Source organism: Thalia democratica, chromosome 4 (assembly GCF_965202585.1).
Source record: "Thalia democratica chromosome 4, ktThaDemo2.hap1.1, whole genome shotgun sequence".
Lineage (NCBI taxonomy): Eukaryota > Metazoa > Chordata > Thaliacea > Salpida > Salpidae > Thalia > Thalia democratica.
Window position 1 is genome coordinate 17,021,285 of NC_139168.1, and position 26,225 is coordinate 17,047,509.

Below are 26,225 nucleotides of genomic sequence, written 5' to 3' on the forward strand. Positions count from 1 at the left end.
GTCACTCAAGACAGTTTTTTATGACTCTTAGAGAGTGGCAACCCTATAAAATTTCAATGTTGTTTTTAGTTTACAAATTTTATAGCTTTTTTTGCCATAACCTACTTACATAAAAAACAACAAGTTTTTAAACAATCTCCAACAAAGTTTTTACAAACAAATTAGAAGCATAAACGGAAGCAATTACTTGCTGCTAATGGAGCTGTGAAAACCAAAAGTTAAAAAAAATGTTTGAAAATGAAAGTAAAATTATATGTACCAGCCAGACATGTTAAAAAGCTCTGCTTTGTTTACTCGAGCGTGAAATTACTAACTTAAAACAAACCAAAGTTTATACGCTTCATTGCTGAATTACCATAGTAACTATTAGCATTTTACCAACTCTGGTACCAGCTACTAATAAAGAAAAGTAACACCAAGTCATCATGCTTTTCTAACAAGGTTTTTGCTCTCACAGATAAATTGTTACCAAGTATTTAACATAAATTAGTAAAATGGGAAATGAATACTCACTGCCGATGGAGCTGTGCTCCCACTTTGACACTGATGAGCTGCAAAGGCTGGGAAAAAGGTAACAAAAAAATGATAATAAATAAAACAAAACATAATATGTAAACACAAAAATTATATTATCAATTGAAACAGTTTATTCAACTAAATTTTAATTTTTGAAAAGGTTCAAAAAATTTAATAACAATTAAAGCTAAAGGAATTAAACAAAACAGAATGTATATACACAAAAATTATAAATAAATTAAGTTATCAATTTATGTAAGTTTAATTAAAAAAATTTGAGGTGTAAGAAATTGGTTAATATATAAAACAATGGTAACTAATTACAACAGAATACATTAAACAAAAATTATATACACGAACCAACTAAAAACAAGTTTAATCAACAAAAGTTTGATATTTGTAGGTTCAAGAAATTGGACTTGGACAATTCCGGGTCTTTAAGCATTGATGAGTTCATGTCGTTGCCAGAGCTGCAGCAGAACCCACTTGTGCAGAGAGTTATTGAAATATTTGATCAGGTGACTTACTAACTTTTCTGTAATTTACACTCAGAATAACTTAGCTCAATTTGAGATTTAAAAAAAAATTCTGTCTTGTTTGATTTTCATCATAACTCAGGCTAGTTTTTATGACTATATTTTTTTTTTAGTTAAATCTTTTTTTTGCTGTTTTGAATTATTTAATCAGCTTTTATGGTTTGCTGTTTTGTTGATATAAAATACTTCGGTGGTTTTCACTTTTAGCTTAGATCAAGGTTTTTCTAACTAATTTTAAAAAATTGCCAACTTGGCAGAAATTAACAAAAAAGTTGTTACCCTTTTTTAGAAATTGCCTTTTACTAGTAAACTACCCATTTACTTTTTGCCCCTATAAGTGAAGCTATATAGACGTGTATATAGTTGGCTGACATGTTTAATTGGTCTCTAACAAACTATTGATTATTTGCCTGTTGCAGAAATTTAGTAGCAATGTGTATTGAAAAAAAAAAGAAAAAAAAAATCCTTTAACTTTTTATTGTTCTACTTTTGTATAAATAAGTTTAAATGTCTTTTATATTTTTTTTACCTTGCGATTAATGTTAAAGCAATTTTATGAAAATGCTTTATCAGGTGGACGTTACTTTACTTTTACTGTTTTTATTTATAACATGCAGTTGCAAACAATTACGGACTTGATGAATACTTATTTTAACTGAACTTGAACAGTCTATTGCAGTGAAAACTTTTATTAGTAGTTGTTATTATACTTTGAGTATGATTGATTTCAACAAAACAGACTATAATTCTACATAACATGAGAATTGCAATATGAAAGTATTGGTTATCAGAGAGTTGTTATTGAAACTTTAGTCTAGTAAAATTCTGTATGTCAGCGCAGTTTTTAATTGTAGTTAAATTAGTAAAAAAACATTAGAATAGATGAGTTTTTTAAATTTTTTATTAATTTATTTTTACTTATAAACTTTCATATTCATTTTGAATATTTTAATTAAAAAAATTCTCTAACTTCATGTAAAAGTGATACTTAAAATGTTTTTACTACTGAATATAAAACATATTTTTTTGCATTAGTATTGAATTAATACGCATCATTTTACCAGTCACTATGTTTATTACAAATTAGTATTATAAATTTGCAAGTTTTCTATGATTGCATGAACAACATTAATTATATGTGGACCAACTAAAACTATAAAAGTATTCATCAATGTAATTATTACATGCAATTTTTACTAGTTTAGTTTTGTACCAATTATTCGATAAAACAACATTTGTGACTCATTATATTTTACTAATTAATAAAAGTAAAGAAGTATATATGTAGTTGTGTTTTAATTTAAATAAAAATGTATTTGCTGATGATTGCATAGTTCTAAATTAGAATATTTCATCTAGGTAGTTGTTACATTTACCTTATACTTTAATTACTTGTGTATGTTATCATTAGAATTTTTTTTTTAGTTTATTGTTAATTCTTTTTTTTTTGTTGTAAAACTGGAAACTTTATTGTTTTTTTACATTGAAATTTCTTACTGCTGTAACATTTTTTTATTGCAAATTTAAAACTTAACAAGTTGTTTTTAGAAAACAATAACTTTAGCAAGTAGACATTATAGTTTTGTATAAAAAACATATTCTAAATGAAAAGATTTAAAATAATTTTATGCTTTCAGGATGGCAACGGGGAACTGGACTTCAAAGAATTCATCGAGGGGATCTCCCAGTTTTCTGTGAAGGGGGACAAAATGTCCAAATTAAAGTTTGCCTTCAGAATATACGACATTGACAACGACGGGTTCATATCTAACGGGGAGCTTTTTCAGGTTAATATTTAGAAAAATAAATTAACATTATACAAGCAACATTGTTAAAGTGTAGTTTATTATTTATTTAATTATTTGAAAAGGTCAAATTTTTTTCTTGCTGAAACCATTTTATAAAAGAGAATGATTTCTAAGCACATTGATTATTATTTCTAGAACTGAAATGTTTATGTTTATGTTCATATTAATTTTTTTAACTTATGGTTTTAAGAGTATTAATTATAGTTCTAAACTTGGGTTTGATAAAACATATTCAAATATTTTATTTCATGTTTTTATTCAATTTTTTTATTTCAATATTTTAGATTTCTCAAGCGTATAAATTTCAAATATAAAAAGTACTTAAAATATTTTTAACATTTATTTTAGGCCATCAATAAAAGGTAAAACATTTTTGGAAAAAGTTATCTTTAAAAAAAGTTAACTTCTTTCAATTTAAGTTTATTTGAAATGGCGAGCTATTTCAGGTTTTTTATATGAACAAATAAATGCATCGAATATTTGAATGATGCTTTTTGTTTTACTTATGGCGCGCAAACACAGCATTTTTATGTAACATGTGTTTTATACAATATTAACTTTTTATGTATATTTTTAAAGTCTTAAAAATAAAGGCAGGTGACAGTTTAGTGTATCGAACTAACTCGGATTTATTTGTTAGTATGCTGTAAGCATTGAGCTAAAAAACTGTACATGTAAATCATGAAATTTTGTTTGTTTCAGGTTTTAAAAATGATGGCAGGTGACAATTTGAAGGGGGATCAGCTGCAACAGATTGTTGATAAGGTTTGTTTATTAATATCTTCATTGTGAACAATACAATTTGAAAATATGTGGTGTGCAATAGTGTTTGTTTCGTTTATTGTAAGATAAATATTATTGTAAAGTAAATTCGATACTATAAAAAAGCATTGCATATGTTATAAAAATATATTGAAAAATAATCAAGTTATTGTTTATGCAGTTGCAACAAATTGTTGATAAGGTTTGTTTTTTATAAAACATTTTATAATTTAATAAATAAGTTTTAGATAATAATAGTTACTGTGTTAATACAGTTTTTTTTTAATAAAACTAGTGTTACTGCTAGCATTGAACTTTTTTTTCAATTAATTTGGTTTAGTGTAACTTTTTATTTTACAATATTTAAAACAGTTGGTAAATATGTGGTGTGTGGCATAGCTATGATTTTAGTTTCATCACTTTCAAAATAAATATTATGACATACATAAATCGATAGTTTACTTTGACAAAGCATTGTAACATTCAGATCAATAATTCTCAACATAAATTATTATTACAGCATTTAATGCCTTTTAGTACAATATTTTATATTTAAAATTCGTTTTAAGAGAGCACAACTTGATATCAAATAATTCTAGTAATCAGAAAATGCAAGTAAATAACTAAAACTATTTTTTTATTAAAATAAATTTTTATTATTTTTTAAGACCATCAACATAATTCATTTAAAACCTTATTATTATTATTTAAATTTATTTTTTGGTGTAACCACTTCTTTTAAAACATTGTTTCGTGCCTAAAAATAATTATATTTTTTAATTACTAACTGATAAATGTTGATTGTAAAATACTTGAAGTAAAATTAGGTAAACATATGTTTTATTTGGATCATTTATTTTGTTATGAACAGTTATTTTTAGGATCATCGTACACAATAATGTATACAAATCAATATTTAGCCCACATAATTTTAAAAGACTTTGTCATATTTTAATCAACTGATGAGTATAACTTGGTTGCCAAAAAACTTAGAAACCGGGAAAAACCTGGATTTTGACAATTTTGGCAAAAAAAAACCTGGAATTTTAAAAGTTTTCAAAAAAATCTGGAAAAATCTTGAATTTTTTAACAATTTTAACATTTAAGTAGAAAAATTTCGATTTTAATTAAAAAAATCTACCATATAAATAAAATTGTCTTCAACAATTTTTTTTATTTTATTAAAATCCTTTAAAAAAGCTTTACAGTATATTTTCAATGAATTAATTCTATTCAACACAGTTGTTCACTTTAAACTTAACTTTAAATTAAAAATAGACTCAAAGATGTGTATTTTTAAAACCTGGAGGAGATTTAAAACACCTGGAGAAAACTTGCCAAAAACATTTGGCAACGCTGGTGGAATTACCTTTCAACAACTTTTTGTTCTACGTTTTATGTTTCAAAAAACTTCTAATTTGTTATAACTGTATAACTATTGCTGTAATAAAAGAAGCTTTGAAATGTAGTTCGTAGAATCCACATGCAAAAGCAAGTTAATAACTTTATTATTTTTAGTTATTTTTATTGAATTATTTTTCAAGACCATCATATACCACGACAAAGACGGAGATGGGAAAATTTCATTTGAGGAATTTTCATCAATAGTCTCAAATTTGAACGTTGATAAAAAAATGGTCGTTGATGTTTGAATGAAAAATACTTTAATTACAACAATCAATTTCAAACACAAACTTATTTAACAAGTAATAGTTTTTACAGCTTTATGATTTTATAAAAAGTAAAGTGATCTGTTTTAATGTTTCACCCCTGTTTCAATTTAGTAACGTTTTACACAAATCAGTTTATTACTTTTTTTTTGTTGTATTTACTACAATTTTTTTTGTATTCCATTTATGCAGTATTTTAATGTTTTGTCGATTCTATTTGTAACTTTTAAAGAGATTACGTTTGATTTTTTTTATAGTAATTAGCATATCAAAACTTATTGTTTTTCACAAAATACTTTAAAATGCCTCAATTTGTCAAAAATATTCACTTTTTGTGTTTGTAAAGTTATAAAATTTTACATTTAGCTGTGCACTTAATTTTTTATTTTTTATCAAAACCACCCACACTAATAAGCTTTTTTCTGATGATTTTTTTTTTCAAAAACCATGTGCAATTTCCAGCTATCTTTAAATTGTAAAAACCTAATTTTTTTTTTTAATAATTTCAGTAATATCAATAAAATATGATATTTTTTGTGATCAGTTGTATTTAATTTTAAGTTCTTTGTTTTATTTACTGCTTAGTTATAATTATTATAATTTAATAATAAGTATTTTATCATTTACTTTAAAGTTGCTCGTTGTTCATGTTTTTTGATACAAACAAAGCTCTTACAAAATGTTGGTTTTGTCGTTTTTATTAAAAGTTGAAATAAAATTATACCTACATTTAAAAGACTTTATAAGCAATAGTATTGCGCTGTTTGAGTTTTTAGACAACACTGATGTCACTGATCAATACCAGCAAACTATTATTTCGTATAACTATTATTATTTCGATAAACTATTTGAAGTTTGACAACTGCAAATTTTTCGGTTGTGACTAACTGATGAGTCCTAATAAAGACAAAACCGGCCTCAGTCTACCGAAGGCTTGTGGTCTGATGATCGGATTGGTTTGATCAAACCTTATGTTTGAATTTTTATTAGTTATGTACAACATAAATGTAATTACTTAGTTTGTCTTAATTAATTTTTTTTAACTTTTTTAATATTTTAAAATGTTTTATAAAACAGCAGTTTTATATTTCAAAATTTTTTGTTTTTTTACAACAGTTTTAATTCTAACGATTACAATTAATAAATGCACATATAATTTTATTAGTTATAGACATTTTCTTATTTGAAAAAGCACAGTTATTTTTTGCCTGTATTTAATTTTTGTAATACTCTATTACAGTATTTATGAGTACTTACATTAGACACAAAAACTACTTTTTAACCAAACAACGTTTTTACTAAAATTTTACGTTAATTTTTTGAATTAATTCTAAAGCCTACTAACCTGTGAGCTTTCACAACTAGAGTTAAAAACAGGGATCAACAAACTTCGGTCCACAAGGATCTTTTCAGCTAAAATCATAATGTTTTAATCATTAGATAATAATATTTTAGTTGTAAAAACTCACAGTTAGGCTTATAGTTAAACCTAATTAGAGTTGTAATGGTCATTTCATCATATCTTTGGTTTAAAATTACATTTTTGTATAGTTTTCCACAATTTTTTTGGAGCAACAGTGGCCCGCAAAAGATTTTTCATGTGTTGTAGCCCGCGAGCGACTTTTTTTAAAAAAACTTGGTCCTCATGTTGTAAAAGGATGCAGATCTTTAGTTCAGAACACCAATTTGAGTTCGACGAAAGTTATCCTGATCAAACTATTTGAAAAATTCGGACCAACTTAAAAACTGAGCCAAGCCAGTTGTTAACCAGAATTGCAACATGTTTCTAAAGTTTTTTTCGGTAACAATTACATTAAGAAAAACTTATCACCAACACTGGCCGTAATTTATAAGTTATAGGTTTCAGTAAAATGCGGGTTGACAATTTTGAATTTTAAAGTACATGTATAAGTTATTTTTTGGCAACTGTTATTTCAATGTATTTATTAATAACAGCGGTTTAAAGAGTGTTAAAACTAACTCCGTAAAAAAGTTAGTGCGGATCGAATGTAAATTGATAGACTGTTTATCAAAACAAATTTTCATTTATAATTATTGACAAAAAATGCTTATAAGTCAATTATAAATAGTAAAATTAAAACTAACATTTGTTACAGCATTTATTTCTTATCAATCTTAAACTGTGTTTTTACTTTTCACAAAGCTTATTTGCATAATGAGAACTCAACGTCCAATTCGAAAAAAAAATCAGGTGAGAATATATATCAGAATGAATAAACTTCTCCAAATTCACAAATTAAAAGCTTTAAACTCCTTGATCTAATAAATGACTTTTATTAAATTACTAACAAAAATATTTTTGTATATATTTTTTTTAATTATGTCAAGTTGTAAGACTTATAATTTACTAAAACAAAATGTTTCACCGCAAAGTGGACTTTAAAATTCAACATCTTTTATGTAATAATATAAATCAAATTATGAATTATCAAATTACATAATATAGTATGACATTTATTTGTTATTTTTGACATTATTATTTTATCACAGATCCACAATTTGAAAATCTGCTTAGCGGTGAAACATAGTAATTTTTTTTGTTGAAAATTACAAACTATAAATTTTGACTGAGGATCGATTACTGTGTCTAATTTGTTTCAAACTCAATAGTTAAGTTGTAAGAATATTTTTTGAGTTGTAAGCGTAGATTTACATAAAGTAACATTTGCTTGTTTAATTTTTTCTTGTAATCAGAATCCGTGTGTTCTCCACCATATTAGAAAACCTACTAATAAAAAAATGAGTTTTTATATGCAGAATATAAAACAAATATTGAAAGCGTATAACCAAGAAGTATGATTTTGAATAAGTGTTGTTATTTTTTTTCCAATGTTCAAATTATGATTACACCTTGCTTGAAATCGTTCAAAAACTATCGGCGAAAGTCAAACAAGAACTAAGCTTGGGCTTACGTATGGTCAAGTTAGCACAAAAGTTTCGCCGATGTTTTTTCGATCGTGTTCAGAACGGGTGTACTAGCTGTCTTGCTAAGTGGACATTTAATATTTTACAAAATTCAAAAAAAAATATTTTTTAAACTGTGGTCGGCAGCTTTTTATAAGTCTTTGCTGGGAAAAGTTGCTCGCGGTCTGCACTTTATCACAAAAAGTCTTTCTCGGCCCGCAGTTGTTACTTTAGAAAACAATATAAAACTAAATATGTTTTATGAAAAACAGTTCAATATCTAAACTTTTAATATTATATAAAATTGGTTGTATAGAAAGTGAATTAAATACTTTTTGAAAATTTTTGAAAAATTGAAGCACAAGTAACGCAAGACTAAAATTTTCAATTTCTTACTCAGCATTTATATTTGTATCAAATTACTGAACATAATTGAAATATTTTCAGTTACCACTTTAGTGTTTTTTTCTTCGTTATTTCAATGCAAAAATAACAATCATTTTCAGTTATACTTCTGAAAAACTGTTGTTTAAAATAAAAACACACTTTGAACGTAGTCAAAAAGACTGTACACAAGAAATCCAAGTCTAAATATCACGAAATAATCCTACAAATTTCAAACTAAAGTTTTAAAAGCTTTCAAGTTTATAGAAAATACATGCTATGAAAAAAAAAAATAACAAACATTTCCTTTATTTTAAGAACATCTAGAAATAACGTAAAGTAGGACATCAGATAAAGCGGAACATATATTTACAAGCATTTATTGAAGTTTTTCAAACTAACACTATAATGATAATGTTCACACATCATCTATCATTCTAAAACGGCGCTTCACAAAATAAGTCATATCGGCCTCTTGGAGAGTTCTTGTCATTAAGGGTCAATACACTTTCAAACATCTAGTAAAGGAACACAAGCTGGCAATACCAACGACTCACGACGTCTGTCATACTTGAAAGAATGTTTTCTTCAGAATTGTTGCAACCTGCTGTTAGTTTTGAAAAAGCACGATATTATAGAAACTACGTTTGATAACTGTCAAAAATAGAAAAATACTTTTAAATACTATGCATAATACATTTTGTTATACTTTACAAGGTCGTAGTTTTTTTTTTTGCCAGCGAAATCTGGTATCAAATAAAACACCTCATTTGTATTATTTTTGAGTAATAGATTTTAAAAAAAAAAAGTATCTTATAGAAACCTAGACCAAAGGCTGGAAGACCCGTGATATTTTTTTCACACAAAAATATACCTTTTTCATATAAAAGAAAAATATAGTTTTGTTGTAAAAACTTCTATTAACAATCTTTTTTTATGATTAGGAATTGCTAGTGCTTTATTACTGCTTATTTCATTACATTTGTGAACTAAAACAAATCTATTTTCCATACTTAAACTATTTTTGAAAACTGCAGTCCGCGGGGTTTATTAAACAGTATTGAAATGGTTTTTGTAAAAGACTACTAACCTCTGTTCACAACCCAAACGACAAGCTACTGTAATAGAAATATCTTCAATCCTAACAAAATGAAAGTTGCAAAGCTTATTGTTTTCGTTTAACTAAAATTTAATCAAAAAATTAATAAATTGAAAATAAATATTTGTCAAAAACTTTTTCACAGATATAAACTTGAGTTGTTGGTAAAATATCAAATTTAAAAAAGTCGTTAGGTTTGTATTTTAATTACTAATATCTTTAACAAACAACTTTACAATTTTAACCTGAAATTTTTGTTTACTCCTACGCTAAAGTTCTTGATTATTTTGATAGCTAACAATATTTTTTTTGCCTACCATATAGCAAAAAACATCTGAATTACTTTTTTGACAAATACTTTCATTAAACACTTCTTTTAGAACAAGATAACTAATAAACACATGTTGTCTAAGAAATATTTCTTTTTTATATTCGCTGTTGTTCTTATTGAGTAATTTTTTTTACTATAGATTTAACTTGTACTTCGTAGCCTATTTTAAAGATCAACACTTAAGTTACAACTAAGTTGTTAACAAAAACATGCTAACTTTCACAATGTAAAAAACTTAGATAAAATTATATAGAGTTTTGCAAATAGATAAGCTTATTACAGTAGTTGAGCAATGAATTATCTGGTTCAGTAAAACTGCACTTTTTTTTTTTTGACCTAAGAAAAAACTTTAAAAAAATACTTTTGTGAGTTATTACTAGAAAACAGGAGTTTAAACTTATATTTTAAATACATTAATTCAAAATAGTCATTTTTATACTCTTATAATAAAGAAGCAATTTTTGGCCAAGACAATAAATTAAACACTTTGTTTAACAAAAATTTAAAACATGTATACGCTTAAAAACTTTGTGATCAACAGTTTAAACCGTTTAAAGTTAATTTTAGGTAATCAAATATCAACACTCTATTATTGACTATTAACATTAGATAATAAAACAATAAACTTTTGTTAAGTGATAATTAAGTACTTTAAGCTTTTATTTGGAACTAAGTGCAATTATAGTACTAGACATAGTTTGTTGTTTGAAAGTTAAACACTAAGATAATATAAATTTACAAGTTGATTGGTTTCAGAATATTTGGTTTTCTTCTGAAAATACTTAAAAATCACCTAAATTTTAAAGCTAATAATTTTTTTTTGATCTAGTTTATACCCAGTATTTTTTACTAAAAACATCTTTCAAACTACAATAAATACCTGGGTTGATAAAATACGGAATAATATGTTTAAAAACAACCTTTATTGTAACTATTGTTAAATTTAAGTTTTAATGATTAAAATTATGAAGGTTTAGTAAATCATAGGTTTTGTGAAATTTCTTCCAAGCTTTTTGGTTTATTTTTTGTTTAAGGTCAAGTTTAAGATTAAGAATTTTTTATGATTTTAAACAAATTGAAAAAATACTGTAAAGCCTTTAATGAAAAACAATTTTTGATAATTAACATTATTCTTTATCTATATAATAGATTTTTCGGGTCAAATTAAAATTGTACTATTTAACATTTTAAAGTTGTTTAAAACTCCAGGTTTTTTAGAGATTTTTGTAAGAAATTCCAGGTTATTATTTTAAAATTTTAAATTCCAGCTTTTTTAGCCTAAATTTTAAAATTACAGGTTTTGTGGCAACCCTACTTTAAAAAAAATGTTATTTTAGATATATACTAATTATCTAAAGACGTGTTTTTTTTACTTTAGAAAGCAAGTTAAAAGAAAAACTTCACTTAAAAGTCAACTAAAAAAAAAAGCAATTTAATAATATGTCTTAAAATAAATTTTTGAAAACTTCCATAAAACACTTTAGATAAACATAACTTTATTAGAAATTGACATGTAAATTGCTCAACAACAAAAAGTTGGAAAAATTATTTAAAAAAATAAAAGCTAAAACAACGATTGAATTGTTAAGGCAAAGAATAAGTAAGGCAAATTTGCAAAAAAAAAATAGTACTACATGTTTGTTCTTTAAGTCTATAGCTTTTGAAATATAAAACTTTAGTTTTTAAGGTTATGAAAAAAAGTATTTTAAGTTTAAACTAAACCAAACTTGTTTTTGTATTTATGGTAGTTATTAATTTATATTACAAATTTGAATCAATTAAAAGTTACAAGTAGAAATTTAAAACTTTAAGTTTTTTAAACGAAGAGATTAAAAAAAAAAAATAAAAATAATTACTAATAAGAAATATAACTGCATAATGCAAGATTGTATAAGATTCTTAAAAAAAATATTTTTAACCGAATACAAATAATTAAATATACTATAAAACTCAACTGCTAGTTGGTAATTGTAAAAAAGGTTTAAATAAAGTTTAAGTAAGAATGTTTATCGTATTTATTTCATACAATTATTCAAAACTTTAAAAAAAATACATAAAAACTTTGACAAATATACTTAGATAAAGTAAAAAAGTTGCAATAAAATCTGAAATATATAAAGAACTGCTATGGTGAAGAAAATATTTCCTTAATCTCGGGTTAGGTTACATGATTTGAAAATAAATTATAAAAAGGCTAGATGATTAGAAGAACGAAATAGCTAGCATTTAACAAATAGTCTAAAAATACTTATTTGATGTTTTTGACTTTACGGTAGATTTAGTTTATATAAGATTTATGAAATGATTTTAAAAAAATAAAATAACTTTTTCTTCAAATAAGACTAAAAATTGTTTTAAATTAAAAACGTCAAGTTTGATATATTCTTGGAAGTCAAGCAAATATGCTAATTAGTAATAAAAATTCAAAAACATTTTAGAACTTGATCAGACATTCCAATATATAAATAAACTTAATTATGTCCTTTGAATATGAGCGAATAGTTATTGATAATATTTTATCAACATACTCTTGTGTGTTGAGAAATTATTTTAAAAGTTAAACTTGAATATGCTCTTAAAAGTTGGCAAATTTTTAACAAAAAGTTAAAATTTTGAACACGTTCATGAAAGTTCGGCAAAAATTATGCATATTAATTCTTAATATACTCCTGAAAATTGAGCATACCATCTCCGTCTTGGTCCTTCTTCAAAATGTGATCCACGAACTCAACTGCGCCGTTCAATCTTGTGACGTCATTACCGTGGTGATGATGCAACATCGACGTCAGAAGCTCGTTTCCGTCTGTTTTGTTATCATTAAATTGTTTCAGAAAAAAAGGTAGTCAACTCTGTTAAGTCTGTTAACTGTTATGTTCAATGTTTAAAAATTAAAGGTTTTTAATTTATTCTGTTAAAATTAAGGTGATATGATTATGCTAACAGAGAATTTTAAAACTCTGTCAAATATGTTTTGTTAAACATAGTTTATTTTTTGGTATCTTTTATATACTTAACAAAAGTTTTAGAACATAAATAGAATGCATACACTTATACACCTTTGAGCCAAAATATGTCCTTGAAAACTTAGTACTTTACTAAAAATACAAATTAACTATGGAATTGAATCATTGCTTACAATAAACTAGAAAAAAAAATTAACAGTATGATTTTTAAATTTGATTTATAGCAAGTTAAAAAATAAGAATACTTAATAAATTATATTAAGTAATTAAAAAAGAATACCAGACCCAACTAAGTTTCTAGTTTAAATTCTTAAATATTTATTTTTATTTAAACTTTTATTGTAAATGTTGTAATACAACTAAACAACTAAGAATGTAGTTTAGATTTTTAAATTTGGTTAAGTTTTAGAACTTAATAGTAAAAAAATTCGTATTCAGTGATTCATCAACAATCAACAAGTATAAGCTACAAGTAATTGCAATGATTTATTTACTCATGTTTAATTTTACATGTACAAACACAAAAACTTTAATGAATATAAAATTAGTATAAACATAGCCCAACTGAAATAATAACTGTATGCAAAATCAGTGTGTGTCCATGGATTTTTAGTAAAGTTTTTTCATTTTTTATGCAAAGGAAACTACTTACGATTCACTTAAAACAATAAGTATTCAGATATTTAATTCGTATTGAACACTTAGTTATCATAAGGATAAGCAATTTCTAAAGTTTAAAACCTTTACTTCAAATTTTTGGATAGAAATATTCTTAATTAAAACTAGAAAACTATTATGTTAAAATTGCAAGCACATTTAAAACAAACTGAGAAAGTTAAAATAAATGTTAAATATCTTTCATTATTAACATTCTAAATCTAAATTACTTTCACATGATACAAGCAAACTAATTATATCTAATGGTAAGCACATTTAAAACGAACCAAGCAAGTTGTCATTGTTGGTGTCATGTTCTCTGAAGTAATGAAACTGCATTTCATCAGGAGTCATTTTGCTTATATCAGCATCGATCACTCCTTCCAAATCCTCCTTCAAGTGGCTGTGATTTACGAAAATTGACTTGTAGATTTATTTATAAGAAGTATTATTCATGTAATAAAAAAGTACACCATCCCTTTAGTTTATAAAAATAAATAAATAGATAAGCTTTAAATTAATTTAAATAATATTGTTTTTCAGAAATTAAAATTAAAACAATGAATTTTATTTTTAAACACTAAAACCAAAATAAAACAGCATGAGAAATAAAAAATTATTCATTAACTAATAAAGTAGAAAAAAAAATACTAAACTTATTATAAAACTTTCAAAACAAAAGCAATAATAAAGTTTACATAACCATCTCAACCAAAGTTAAACTGAATACATATTTTGAAATTATAATTACATTTATCAGCAAACAAAACATTACATAAAACAGTATTTTAACAAAAACAAAAATTACTTACAGCTTGTTTTCTTGTGAGTTGATATCAAAAAACTCATTGTCGCCTAGTTCAAATTTGTTCTGTGCCATTGCAACCAAAACAACACAACTGACAGTGAACAATTTTAATGGACTACAAAACATCTTAATTATCTATTTACAACTGTTAAAAATGATTATTTATTTATTATTAGATTTAACAAAAAGTAATAAATTATTTTACTTAAATACACAGAACACTTAGTTATTATCGGTATTAGTCAATAATTATTAAACGTTTAACTTTTAAATGATAATAGTGTCAAAAGTTATAAAATATACATATTCTAGAAACAGTTTATAACATCATTTAAAAATTTTTAATAGATTAATATTTTTTAGATTAACAAGTAGTCTAGTTTAAAAAAAACTTTTAATTAATAATGCAGTTTTAAAATTTGTTGTTCACAATGTTAATAATATTTTAAGGATAATTTAAAATATTTAATTTAAACTTAAGTATTTATGTTATGTTGTTAAATTTTAAGTTATTTAAAATAAGTTAAGCTCATTTAAACTAACTATTTTCAATTATCCTTTAATATTATTAGCATTGTGAGCAATAAACTTTAAAATTAGTAAATTACATATAGTCTAACAAGTATCCTCTACAACAGGGGTTGACAGAAAACAAGGAAAAAGGAACCATTTTCAGTTTGTGTTTTTAATTTTATTTTCTTAATCTTTTCTCAACTTAGGCCAACTTTAGCTGGTTTAGTGCAAATCAGGTCAGTTTTTGATCATTCAGACTGAAATGTTATCTTACATATTAGGCCATATGGGGAAAAAATCACGTTTTTAGAAATTAACTTCAAATTAAAAAGTATTAACTATAAAATGCTTTACTTTATACAGCTTTATATTTTCAAACTAAATTTTAGATATAGTTGGTTAAAATAAGAGAGAAAACTAGTTTGTTTAAGGAAGGAGAAAACTAGAACCATGAATTAATAAAAATTAATTAAAATCTACTTTCACTTATATTTTCTGAGATTAGTAACTTAAACTTTCAAGAAATGTTCCTTGCAATAATAATAAACATTTTTGTGACAAGTGATTTTTAAATTTAAAAACAAACTTTATGACCAGAAAACATAGAAATCTTTTTTATTTTAGCTATTTAAAAAATAAAGGTAATTATTACCTAGCATGATGTCACTTTATTATATGTGAAAATATACAGTTAACCTTACATTCATACTTATACTTTTTTAAACACAGTTTTAGGCTAAAAATCAATGTTTAATTGTAGTGAGAAAAACTTTAATACATTATACACAAGATTAATTATTCAATATTTTTATTTGCAAAACTAAGTTCACTCTTTAAGGGATCTTCTGTTACAATTTAAATATGAAAAATAAAAATTAAACAAAACATGGAAGCTACTATAAAGCAAAACAAAACAAGTAAATAAGAAATTGTAAATTATGTTAGTTAGAAAATTAATCGAGAATTTGAATAAAATACTAATAAACACTATGGGTTTAGGCTTTTAAAAACTGAATGTGAAACTGTTATATTAAAAAAAAACATTAATGGCTAAAAAATTAAGGAAAAAAACAAGCTACTTACATACTATAATATACAGAGAAACTTCGAGTCTTTAAATTGAAGCTAACTTATACTGAGTCTAAAACCTTTAACTTTAAAAAACATTACTTGAAGGCAAAAACTAAATAAAATTAGAGCTATAACACAAAGGATTTCAGTCTTTAATTTTTTAAAACTACTTCAACTTAATAAGCTGTTAACTGGAAAAAAAGAAAACTTTAAACTTGTAACTTTGTAAACAACTTTTAAGTCCAAAAATAAAATACAGTGGCATAGAATTAAAAAACAATGTAAATAATTTAGATACTATATTAAATAAAAAGTTTTGAGCCTTAAACATGAAAACTGTATGTACTAGAGTTACTAAAAACTTTATTTAACTTAGGTATTGAACATGAAACTATTAGATTTAAAAACACAATCAGCTTAACCTGAATGAATAAACTAAATATATTACATATTACCATACACAAGTGATATAAAAAAAATATACATCATGATAGGCTACTAGCTGACTAAAGTTAAATCAAACTAAAAGAAAAATGCATAGAAATTTTTTGAATAATATTGTTTCTATCATAACTATGACATAACTAATGTATGGTTTCAACTAAGTAAATGCTAGTATCTAGTTATGATAGTTTAAAGCTATAGTTTTATTTAGTTATTTAAGTCGGACAAAATCATTTTGTGTTTATAAATCAAAATGAATTTAAGTAAATAAAATGACATACACAACTATTATACTAAACCAGCAAGTGCTTAAGTCTTAAAGTGAAGTTTTTTTAAGTGTGGACAATTAGCAAACAGTTTGTGTCTTTTGTTGGCTCTGGCTATTTCTAGCTTTATAGGCTGCAAGTGCTACATATACTGTGCATTTTTCTTACCTCCCAAATGTGGTGAATGATATTCCATTTAATATAATACTTAATGTTGTTGTTTTTTAAAAACAAAATGTATTTAGCTATTTCAGTGCTGTTTTCTTTGTAGGTGAAAACTGTGGTTATGGTTGTATCATCTGCTTTTAAAAGTATTACCAGTGCTTCCAATGTATTCCTTTGTTTTCCTTGTTTGATATTACAGTGGCTATGTGAATAACATTTTTTATAAAGCATTTGTTGTTCAAGGGGCAGTAGTTTTTAGATAGGCAATTACAAGTTGGGGTTATTTTACAAGTTATTGATTTTGTTTTTTCTTTATTGGAAATGTTATTTGGGGTTTTTTATCTTGTTTTTGTATCATAACTTTAGATATTATTCATACAGCTGTATGAAATCTTGCAATTATTTTTGTTTATACTTTTGTTGAGTACTTCATTGTTTTTAAAATGTTTATTGATGAGTTGGAAGAATATATTCCCTGAATTGATTTATCAGATTAACAGAAGCGTGGGTTAAAGTAAATGATTTTTCTTGGCCAGTTTCTTTTTTTTTTAGTTTGAGGGTTTTTATTTTCTGAGTATTTTAGCATGTAATATGAAAGCTCACAACTCTATGGTCAATGGATTGGTGTATGTACTAGAGTGAGTGACTAAAAACCAGTAAGACTAACCATGGATTTTGCTTAATTTTCATAACTAGCCATGAGCTAAAATATCATCTCTATCTAAACAATTTTATGACTCAAGTAAAAACTAAATCAAAAAACTCTATTACTTTTAGAAAAAATCAAAACAATATTTTATTTATACTTTTATGGTAGCAAAACTTATTTAAAAGACTAAACATTTTTTTTAACATTAACTATTTCTACAGACTTTCACAAACTATTTGAAAAGTCTTGTGATCATAATAAGGTACATAGTACTACTACTTTAAATTATCTTCAACTTTTTACATATGCTGAATTGCTCATTTGGGTCATATACACGTCGGTTTTAAGTAAGGGGACTTAAATAAAAGAACCCTAAAAGTTTTTAGAAGCATAATTGAACAATCGCATAAATAGTTGTTTTGGTTTTAGCCAGTTGTGTATCGTTGATAGTCATTTTTTTATTTGTTTAAAGAGATAGTATACTTAAAGTTCAGTCTGATTTGCATACTTATTTTTCTTTTTTTTTAAATCTTAACTCTTAAATTTTATCTTTTGAAATATTATTAGTATGTTTAGGTAAAGTGGTTTTAACGGTTTTGATGAGAATTGCTCGAAATATTTTTAGTGTTTTGAAGTTATGAATCTTTTCAAACTATATATTAACAAGTTGAGAACAAAATAATATGAGTTCGTGCGTCTCTTAGTTTGCTTGAGTCTTTACTATGACGTAAAATTTACAACCTTGATTTGTAATAATATACAACGTCGCTATTGAAAGTGTGATGACACAAAATGAAGAATTAGTAAGGTTTTGAATAAAAGTCTTTTTAAGTTTTCTAAAAAAAATTATTTCTGCAAATAAATTTTGTTTTTAGAAAATTCATAAAGTATTTTAATACTAATTGAAGTCACAAAATTATTAAATATTTTTATGTGAAATTTAAATGCGCTGTAAGTAAACTAGTTTTCTATGTTTCATTAATAACACCCAGCATATAAATATGTAAAAAATAGTTAGCAGTGTTGAAACATTGAAAACTATCAGAAAAATACTACTTGATTGCAAGTAATATGGTTCAAGTAATTCCTTTTGATTTCTAATCTTGGAAGAAGTTTGAAAAAAATTCAAAGTATGTTAAGCATAATTATAGTGTAAGATTAATACAAAGCTTTATTTTTTTAACAAGTTTTTAGGCTACAAAAATCTTTGGTACTAAACTAGCAAAATATATAACGTGTCCATTTAATTTGTTTTAGAATTTTAATTTGTTTTTAAAACATCAAAAAATAATTTGTTTTAACTAGGCACAATAACTAATACCAAACTTGAAAATAAACTAGTTGATACAAAAACGCTTTCAAGAAGTTTTCTTATAACTAAAAGTATTTCAAGTTTAAATAAAAGTCTTTAAAATAGTTTTTAAGAAATTATGTTTTAGTTCAACTTTTGTTTGCGAACTAAAATGTTTTAATTTTAACTTTCACTTACGTGGTTAGAAAAATAGTTCGAATGCTTTAAAATTTTACAACCATTTAGAAAATAACGTTAAAGACCAAAATAAAATAAGACTTTGTAAAATATCTTGACTTGATAAATAAGTCTTATAAGTATTTATGTAATATTTTATTACATTATTTTCACACTCAATAATACAAAATCATTGCTGTTTTGCTATAAGTTTAATTATTGTTAAATTTTTAGTTGGTTGTAGAGTAGATAAAGATTAGTTGTATTATGTTTTAAAATAAACAAAAAATTATCGTTCTACTTATTTAATTTCACATAAAGTTACAAATATTTTGTAAAAACACAAAAAAAAGCTTTCAAAAAAAAAAAAACAATCTCAATTTGAAATTTATAAGTTATATGATAATGGTTTTTTAAAAAGTAGTCAAGTTATAAAAACTTTTTTACATAAAAATAAAATTTTAATAGCATAATAATTTTTTCAAAGTCATGTACGGTAATTTAAAACTGTAATATACTGTTATAACTAATAGGAAATGTTTTGATTTTTTTAAATAAAACTATGCTCTTTTGTAAATTAACTAGCTTGTATTTGTAAAATAACAGGAAAGAATTTAGTTGCTAAATTCAGTTTATTATAACAATGCTGATATTTATCATAATTATATATATTGTGTTCTAATACAAGAAGTTCTTAGAAAAAGACAAAAAAACAAAAATAAAAAATGTTTTTTACGTTGTAACAACATATACGTTTATTCATTAAATTTAATACTTATAAAAGGTAATTATAAATTATTTTTATTTGTTGCATGTTAAATGTCTTACAAAAAAGTAAACTTACTTTAAATAAAATTTGGGTTTTAATAGTACTTGATAAAATAAAAATAATAATTTTAAATTGCTTGATATTAAGAATAGATTAAAAAAGGATGTATTAATAGAAAAAAAAAATTAAAACAACACTTTAAAAATAAATATTTGGTTATAGCTTGAATAATTTAGCAGGAGTACTGATTTGCTTAAAATTCAAACTTGTTAGTAAGTCAAAAAAACAAAAACACACAATTAGTTTAAAGAATAATAATTTGTTATAAAATAAAAATAAAAAAATAAAAAAGATTACATCAATTTTAGCAAACCCTGCTTAAACGGCTATACTTATTACTTTAAATATTTTTTTTTTCAATTACAATTAAAGTCAAGCTTGTAGAATAGAAATTTCTTAAATAAATATTTATCTTTTAGTTTAAACAACAATTTATTTTGGGATAATTACTTTTTGAAAGTAATTTTAGAAAGTTTTTCTGTAACAATTTGAATGATAAAAAATTGACTTGAAAATAAAAGTTGCAATAGTTATACGTAAAACTGATTATCAAGATAAATTATTTTACCTATGAATTATTAAAAACTTACTTTCTTAAAATAGCATACATCAAATTTTTATTTTCTGATACATCTTTTATTATATAGCTGCATTAGAGTAATATATATATTATTACATTTAAAATTGTAAATGTTTGTAAAAGTAATAAAAAAACAAAAAAATAATTATAACTGAAGTGTTTTTTGAAAGAATAACTTTACCATTGACAATATAGTTTAATCTAAAACCTACATATATTACAACTTTATATAGGATACGTTATGTGCATTAAGGTTTGTTGTATGCTTTCTTTCAGTATCTAACGTTGTAACGTATCGTCTCTTAAATATATTATAAATATTGTGTCTAACTAAAAAACTTAACCATATTTTTTATCAGGTCTAAACAATAATACCTGATTATTTTTATGATTTTAAATTTATTTATAATTCTTTATAATTATGTCTTATTTTTGTACTTTTGTTTGACTCTACTTTTCTTACCTTAGGTTCTTTAATGTTCAGACGTTATCTGTGAAACGTAATTTTCGTAAAAGCTTGTTAATAAACTAAATAAGTTGTTTAGCAATGTAAAATTGTTTGAAATAAAAGTTTGGACATTAACGTAAATTATTTAGATTAGATTAACTTTAAATCTGAACGTTCCTTTTTTCAATTTTTATTTTATTTGTACACTTTCATACTTACAGGATTGTGACTTAGTTATTTGGCAATTAAATTTTTAAGAAATAGTTTTTATGCTTATAATATTGACATTTTCACTAAAAGGTATATTTAAAGAACAATATGATTCGCAAATTTGCTGAGTCAGTAACTTTTAAAAGGCTTCTTCTTAATTTTATTAATTTATACCCTTATTTCCAAAACATTAAATCACTTTACGTAAACATACTAATAACATTTCAAAAAATAAAATTCGAAATTTAAGATTTAAAAAAAAAATAGAATAAAAGTATGCAAATCAGACTGACCTTTAAGTATACTATCTCTTTTAACAAATATAAAATATGGCAGTCAACGATAAAAAACTTGCTAAAACCAAAATAAATATTTATTCGATTGTTTAGTTGTGTATGATTTTTAAAAACTTTAAGGGTTCTTTAATATAACTCCCCTTACTTGAAACCGACGTGTACTGGGCTCAAATGAGCAATCAAGCATATGTAAAAAGTTAAAGATAATTTAAAGTAGTAGTAGTATATACTTTATTGTGACCACCAAGCCTTTTCAGATAGTTTGGGAAAGTCTATAGAAATAGTTTTTGTTTGTAAAATGTTTAGATTTTCAAACCTTATTATGATTTTTTTTCGAAAAGTAAATTTATTCAGATAAAGATGATATTTTATCTCATGGCTAGTTATGAAAATTAAGCAAAACCCATGGTGAGTGTGAGCCTAAGTGGTTTTTAGTCACTCACGCTAGTGCACCAATCCATTGACCATAGTTGTGAGCTTTCATGTTTTTCTTTCTTATTTATTTCAAAGTGCATAGTTGCCACAAACTAAGGCTAGTTTTTTTAAAATTGTATAAAATTTATCTTACAAAAGTAAATAAAAAGTTTATATTTTAACCAAAATGAGAAAAAAAAATTATTACTCACAACTATGGTCAATGGATGTGTGTGGAGAAAGACCTTTTGACCTTTATTTCTTAAATACTAATAGATAACAGGCAACAAATAAAACAAGCCTATTAGTGATAAAAAACTTCGAAGATAATTTTATTTTATTATTTATTAGGTTAGAAAGATGTTAGTCAGCTTTAACAATTATAACATTTAGCCTTATTAATACTATAATTATAGATTGTTTAAAACATTTTTTGGTGATCATGCAGCACAATGGTGCACCAATATTTTTTTTTTTAAGATAGAAAAACATCAGAATTAACTCACTCTCCCCTCTACAACGATAAACGTTTATTGAAGGTCATGCAAGTGAGTTTGAGCTCATCACGTGTTATTCCACCTGCCCTATCTTTAAATTTATTAAGAAAAAATTTGACCATTTAATTAAAAAATAAAACTAAATCTATAAACAAAAAAAGTAGAACTTTTAATTAACCAAAAAAAAAAAAAAAAAAAAAAAAAAAAAACTAATCCTAACCCTTTATTGAAAAAACTCTGGTGACACGTCATCTGGCAAACACTTACAAGGTTAAAATCTCAACACTAAAAACCACAAAGTGTGGGAAAATCCTGAAGCTCAAATCCCCAAGCAAGTGCTGCCGACGTTCTGTACAAAACAACAATAGCAACAATCCAATTATGATATCACTGCCACCAAGTAATTCCACAATTAGCTGTTGAAAATTTAAGCAGCAATATACCATTAAGCAGTGTAATTTAAAAACAAAAGCTACAAAACAACAAACTCTAAAAGAAAATCTTATGTAATTTATTGCTAGAATTAAGTTAACACAAATCTTGATCAATATTTAAAAACTTGACAAATAGTTTCTCTCTTAACAAACTTGTATTAGAAAAAGTAAAAAACCTTAACAGAAATGTTCCTTTATATATTTAAAAGTAAGTTAAATAACATAAAATATCTAACTTAAATTTATACAGAAATCAACGAGGAAAACAAAATATATAACTAATCTAGTTTATACACAAATGCACAAAAAAAAAAGACAATAAAACAATATACTCAGGCATGTGATTATAAGCACTCAAGTTTCACTTCTTGTAGCAAGTTAATAGAAAATTTTTATAACCGCATTTAAACTTATCTTTTTTCAATTTTTTTAAATTTTCTGGGACACTAGACCAAAACCTTGGACCCAAATACCCAATGGATTTTAGGCCAAGTCTTGTTCTAGGTCTTTCAGTTATGAAATTTAATTTTTTTGAAAATCTTGTATTATGTGAGTGAAGAGAACTAGCAAGAGTAAAACTTTTATGCTCAACATCAAATCCAGTCATACTATTCTGCATCTATTTACAAACTTGCAATTTAAACACATCATTCAATTTCAGCAGACCAGTTTTCACAAACAGTGGGTTTGTTGGAGTCAAAGCAGGCACACGGCAAACATACCTCACTATCCTTTTTTGCATAGTAACAATTTGTTTCAAATAACATTCAGCAGCACCACCCCAAGCAGATATACAATATTGAATATGCGGATAAAACAAACTATAATACACCATTTTAAGTGTACTCACATCCAAATAGTACCTCAATTTTGACAACACAAAACAACTTTTAGACAGCTTTGATTTGAGAGATCTTAAGTGAGCCCTCCAATTAAGTTTTTAATCTAAAACTACACCTAAATATTTTATACTTTCAGTCTGTTCAAGAGAAAATCCTTTTATATTTATTTTAAATCACATTTTTTAGAAGTATTGTTAAAAAGCAAGAATTTAGTTTTCGAATAATTAATAAAAAGTTTGTTATCACGCAACCATACATCAACTTTTCTCAGTTCTTCATTAATAACACTGTTCACACAAGCAGGATCACTATGTTGGTAGCTTAAGCAGGCATCATCAGCAAACAATCTCATATTAATCTCAGTAGAAGAAAAAATATCATTTATATACACAAGAAACAACAAAGGACCCAAACATGAACCTTGAGGTATACCAACATTCACAATTTCACGCTCAGACACAACATTATTGATAACAGTCGATTGGCTTCTATTATATAAGTAGCTTTGTAGTAAATTTAACATAGATCCTTTAACTTTATAACCTTTTAATTTTGACAAGAGTATTTCATGATTTACCGTATTGAATGCTTTTGCCAAATCTAAAAAAACAGAACAATTAACTAACTTTTTCTCACCAGCCTCAATCAACTCATCAACAATCTGATTCACAGCAAGCTCAGTTGTACTATTTTTCCTTAAACCATACTGATTTTTATGCAAAACATCATTAGACAAAAAAAAATTATTCAAGCTCTCACACACTAAGGACTCAAAAATTTTTGAAAAAGGAGACAAAAGAGAAATAGGTCTATAGTTGTTAACATCACTTTTTTTACTAGACTTGTAAATTGGTACCACTTCAGCATATTTAAGTGACTCAGGAAACACACCATACTCTACACATTTGTTAAACAGTTTACATAAATAAGGAGCAATAACTTTTGCACTTAGTTTTACAAATCGTATACTTGGCACATCGAATCGCACGCTTTTATTTGGTCTCATATTCCTAATGTACATCTCAATTTCACTATTAGTAAATTCTTTGAATACAAAATCATTATATACTGAACTAATACAAAACTCAAGATTATTATGAAAGTCATTCTTTCTCTCATTTAACATATTGAGCTAAAATTATAAAGTTTATATTTATATTCAATGTTTTCAGCCTAATATATTTAGTATATAAAAGATACTTTATTTTAAACAAGCTGTTTAAATAAATAATTAGAACTGAAACTATTTATTATGTGTTTTGGTTTTAAGAAAACAAATAAAAAACTATGAAGAGAACGGAACAGAAATTTCGAAGTATATATGGAAGCTTAAAAATAACAACTTTGACTTCAAAATAGACTGGCAAATTATTTTGGCCAAACCAAAAACCCACAAAGCATATGCAGTACTTGCATATTAGAAAAGGTCGCGATCCCTAAAGCAGATAGAAAGAACAGCCTAAATAAACGTTATGAGTTCTTTTATTCCTGCCCGCGCTTCCAAAAATTCCACTTCATAACTCAAGTTGCCCGTATTACAGCTTTTATGCATGCTTTTAATAAATTTTTGTGTAGCTACTATTTTCTTGAAACTGAAAGTTTTTTTTATAAAAATCATTTAAGCAAAATTTAAACTTCCGTAACTGATACAAGCACAAAGCTACTTACATTTTTAATAGTCAAGTCACAATAAAAATTAGCTTGATTAAAATGCATCTTAACTTAAATTCACTTATTACTATTAACTACATTTTTATTTAAGCAATATCTGTTTTGAAAATTAAACAGAAGAAAACAGAAAGTTACATAAAGATTATTATTATTATTTGGTCTAGTTCTTTGATTTTGAAACTTAGCTAAAATTTAAACTTTGCCACAAATTCAATCTCAGTATTATAATATAACTTGTTTTGTTTTTAAGTAAACATTTGTTTTAACTATAGGTTTTTATATAAAGCATTTAGGCGGGATTTCAGATTTTCACAGCTATCACAAGCACAAGATTGTTTAAATTTTCAATAGCTACGTCACAATTAAAATAAGCTACGTTAAAATGCATCTCAACTTTATGTTCACTTTATTAATTACATTTTTGCTTAAGCATTGTTTACTTTGAAAATCAACTAGAAGAAAAAAGAAAACTACACACAACTTTTATAATTTAATTTGTTTGGTTTTTAAGTAAAAATTAGTTTTTATTTTAATTTAATTGTTTAAATGCTATTTTCTATGACTGTCTATGACTTTTTTAGATTTATTTAAGCATTTACGAGGTATTTGACCGAAACTTAGTCTGTAAAATAAATTTTTTAAATAATAAATTTATTATTTCTCGTACAGTAGTTGAGATTTCTAAAACTATTTATCATAAACTTATAAAACTTAATTTGTTTTATTTTACAATATAAAGTATTTATATAGCTTTAAGTTTTATGTATTAAGATTAATCTCACTACAATTGAACGTTTATAAAAAAAGGTTGATTTTTAGTATAAAATTATGGTAAAAAAGTATGAATATAATATAAATGTAAGATTAACTGTATATTTTCACATCTAATGGAGTGATATCATGCTAGGTGATTACTTTTTTCTTTTTTGATAAAAAAATTACTGTGCTTTCTGGTCATAAATTTTTGTT

The 26,225-nt window shown here is 24.7% G+C and overlaps 2 protein-coding genes across 2 annotated transcripts; one reads left to right on the forward strand and one right to left on the reverse strand.

Annotated features, from left to right (window-relative positions):
* Positions 1 to 455: 455 nt before the first annotated feature.
* LOC145834030 (calcineurin subunit B type 2-like) lies at positions 456 to 5,689 on the forward strand. The gene is made up of 5 exons (XM_082941345.1): positions 456 to 571; positions 920 to 1,034; positions 2,690 to 2,839; positions 3,563 to 3,625; positions 5,167 to 5,689. The coding sequence occupies exons 1-5, from the start codon at positions 495 to 497 to the stop codon at positions 5,272 to 5,274; spliced, it is 513 nt and encodes a 170-aa protein (XP_082797471.1). The 5' UTR covers positions 456 to 494; the 3' UTR covers positions 5,275 to 5,689.
* Positions 5,690 to 12,527: 6,838 nt separating this feature from the next.
* LOC145834806 (multiple coagulation factor deficiency protein 2 homolog) lies at positions 12,528 to 14,604 on the reverse strand. Its single transcript, XM_082942318.1, has 3 exons — positions 14,464 to 14,604; positions 13,939 to 14,054; positions 12,528 to 12,834 (listed from the first exon to the last, which is right to left on the reverse strand). The coding sequence occupies exons 1-3, from the start codon at positions 14,583 to 14,585 to the stop codon at positions 12,683 to 12,685; spliced, it is 390 nt and encodes a 129-aa protein (XP_082798444.1). The 5' UTR covers positions 14,586 to 14,604; the 3' UTR covers positions 12,528 to 12,682.
* Positions 14,605 to 26,225: the final 11,621 nt, after the last annotated feature.

Bases quoted from the DNA above. Each gene is read 5' to 3' on its own strand.
- LOC145834806 (XM_082942318.1), bottom strand. From the start codon at position 14,585: ATGTTTTGTAGTCCATTAAAATTGTTCACTGTCAGTTGTGTTGTTTTG. The intron at 14,055-14,463 runs GTAAGTAATTTT...CGTAAATCACAG, and splicing joins AACTCACAAGAAAACAAGCT to CCACTTGAAGGAGGATTTGG. The intron at 12,835-13,938 runs GTTCGTTTTAAA...ATAACAAAACAG, and splicing joins CAACAATGACAACTTGCTTG to ACGGAAACGAGCTTCTGACG.
- LOC145834030 (XM_082941345.1), top strand. From the start codon at position 495: ATGGGAAATGAATACTCACTGCCGATGGAGCTGTGCTCCCACTTTGAC. The intron at 1,035-2,689 runs GTGACTTACTAA...TTATGCTTTCAG, and splicing joins TTATTGAAATATTTGATCAG to GATGGCAACGGGGAACTGGA. The intron at 3,626-5,166 runs GTTTGTTTATTA...TTATTTTTCAAG, and splicing joins TGCAACAGATTGTTGATAAG to ACCATCATATACCACGACAA.